At 56.7% G+C, this 1514-nt stretch overlaps 1 protein-coding gene across 1 annotated transcript; it reads right to left on the bottom strand.

Annotated features, from left to right (window-relative positions):
* Positions 1 to 351: 351 nt before the first annotated feature.
* Positions 352 to 946, bottom strand: LOC143365190 (uncharacterized). Its single transcript, XM_076805166.1, has one exon. The coding sequence runs from the start codon at positions 865 to 867 to the stop codon at positions 523 to 525; it is 345 nt and encodes a 114-aa protein (XP_076661281.1). The 5' UTR covers positions 868 to 946; the 3' UTR covers positions 352 to 522.
* Between the last annotated feature and the right edge of the window lie 568 nt (positions 947 to 1514).

Here is a 1514-nt window from a genome sequence, read left to right as displayed (position 1 = left end):
GGGACGTACTCTACGCAAAATTTGTAAAATCGGCACTCTAGAGGCGACAGTGGTACACCTCGCTCTAGATCTCGCTCTCCCTCCGCATCTACTAATTAGAATTCGACGGTCGCAGTAGAGACCAACTCCTCCTCCTCAAGTGATCGTTATACATTTCTATAAATGCGTATGGTCCTTATACTATGCGACTGCGTCAGATTCTAATAGTTACGGAGGGGGGAGAGGGGTTCAAGGTAACAGTAAATCCGAAGAATGGTGGGTAACTTTTGTAGAGATGGAATACGAGAGCAGGCGGAGGAGGAAGAGAAGGAACGAACGAAGAGAAGAATAGACGTATAGTTTGAGCTGAGTATCGATAAAATTTATTGTCGAAGGTTAGACGATCGCGTCGCGACCGTGTTTGGTCGGTGACGCGAGCATCGACGCCGAGGTGTTTTTCGGAGAGCAGATCAAGGGTCGACTAGAGCGGCTCGTTGTTCATGGTGGAACGGTAGGCCGGTCGGGTGTTGGTGGTGATGTTGCTCAGAGGGTGTATCCGGCGGCGACGACCGGGGCGTGAGCGTAGACGGCGGCAGCCGGCGCGGCGGCGACCAGAGGAGCGTGAGTCTTGACGACGGCAGCGGTGGCGATGGGAGCGGCGGCGTAGTACGGGGCCGTGGCGATCAGCGGGCTCTTCACGCTGACTTTGTAGGTGTTGGCGTAGCTGGTGGCGACCGGGACGGTGTGTGCGACGGCAAGCGGAGCTGCGGCGACCACCGGGGCGGCGTGGAACGCTGCCGGAGCGGCCAGGAAGCCGGGCGCTGGCTCGGGAGCTGGTGCGCTGAGAGCGCAAGCGAACAGAGCGAACAGAGCCACGAATTTGTACATGGTTGCGGTTGGTTGGGTCGAGTTGGTTCAACGAGAGAACAAAAGCTTCGTACTAGGCAGCTGTGGTCGCTGAGAGACGAATGATGCTCTACCGTCGAACTCGCCGCGCCTTTTATTCCTCCGCCAGCCCGAGACTGACCTCTCCCACCCGAAACGCGATCACTGTATCGTTGTCCGTTTCGTTTGGTTTCGCCACCACCGACCCCGATTCCTCCGCGTCCTGGGACAACGCTCGTTGTCTGCTTGCCTGCGCAACGCTCTACCACTTCCCTCTTATTCTTCGACAAGTACAACGTACGGTTCAGGGTCTCATCCGACCGATACGCCTCGCTTCCCTTCGATTCCTTTCGTTTCGTTTCGTTTCGTTTCGTTTCGTTTCGTTTCGTTTCGTTCCTCGCCCGTGGACGTACATTGTCAAGGACGATGAACCGATCGACCGGGCGAGCAAGGATCCGCGTGCAACGTACTCGAACGGCCCTTCGACCCCTCTTCCTCCTCACCCTTCTCCTCGCCGTCGGTCGCGTCGTGTCCGCACCTTCGCGGCAAGTTCGCACCGGCCTTCGTTTACATCGCTGCTCAAAAGTGCTGGCTCGCTTTTCGAACAACCGATCCGATCGTTGTTGACTCGTTAATCGTTTGGTTTATCT

The sequence above is a fragment of the Halictus rubicundus genome, chromosome 1 (genome assembly GCF_050948215.1).
Source record: "Halictus rubicundus isolate RS-2024b chromosome 1, iyHalRubi1_principal, whole genome shotgun sequence".
Taxonomy (NCBI): domain Eukaryota; kingdom Metazoa; phylum Arthropoda; class Insecta; order Hymenoptera; family Halictidae; genus Halictus; species Halictus rubicundus.
This window is presented reverse-complemented; position numbering and strand designations above follow the sequence as displayed.

Excerpts from the sequence above, each read along its gene's own strand:
- LOC143365190 (XM_076805166.1), bottom strand. The coding sequence starts at position 867 with ATGTACAAATTCGTGGCTCTGTTCGCTCTGTTCGCTTGCGCTCTCAGC.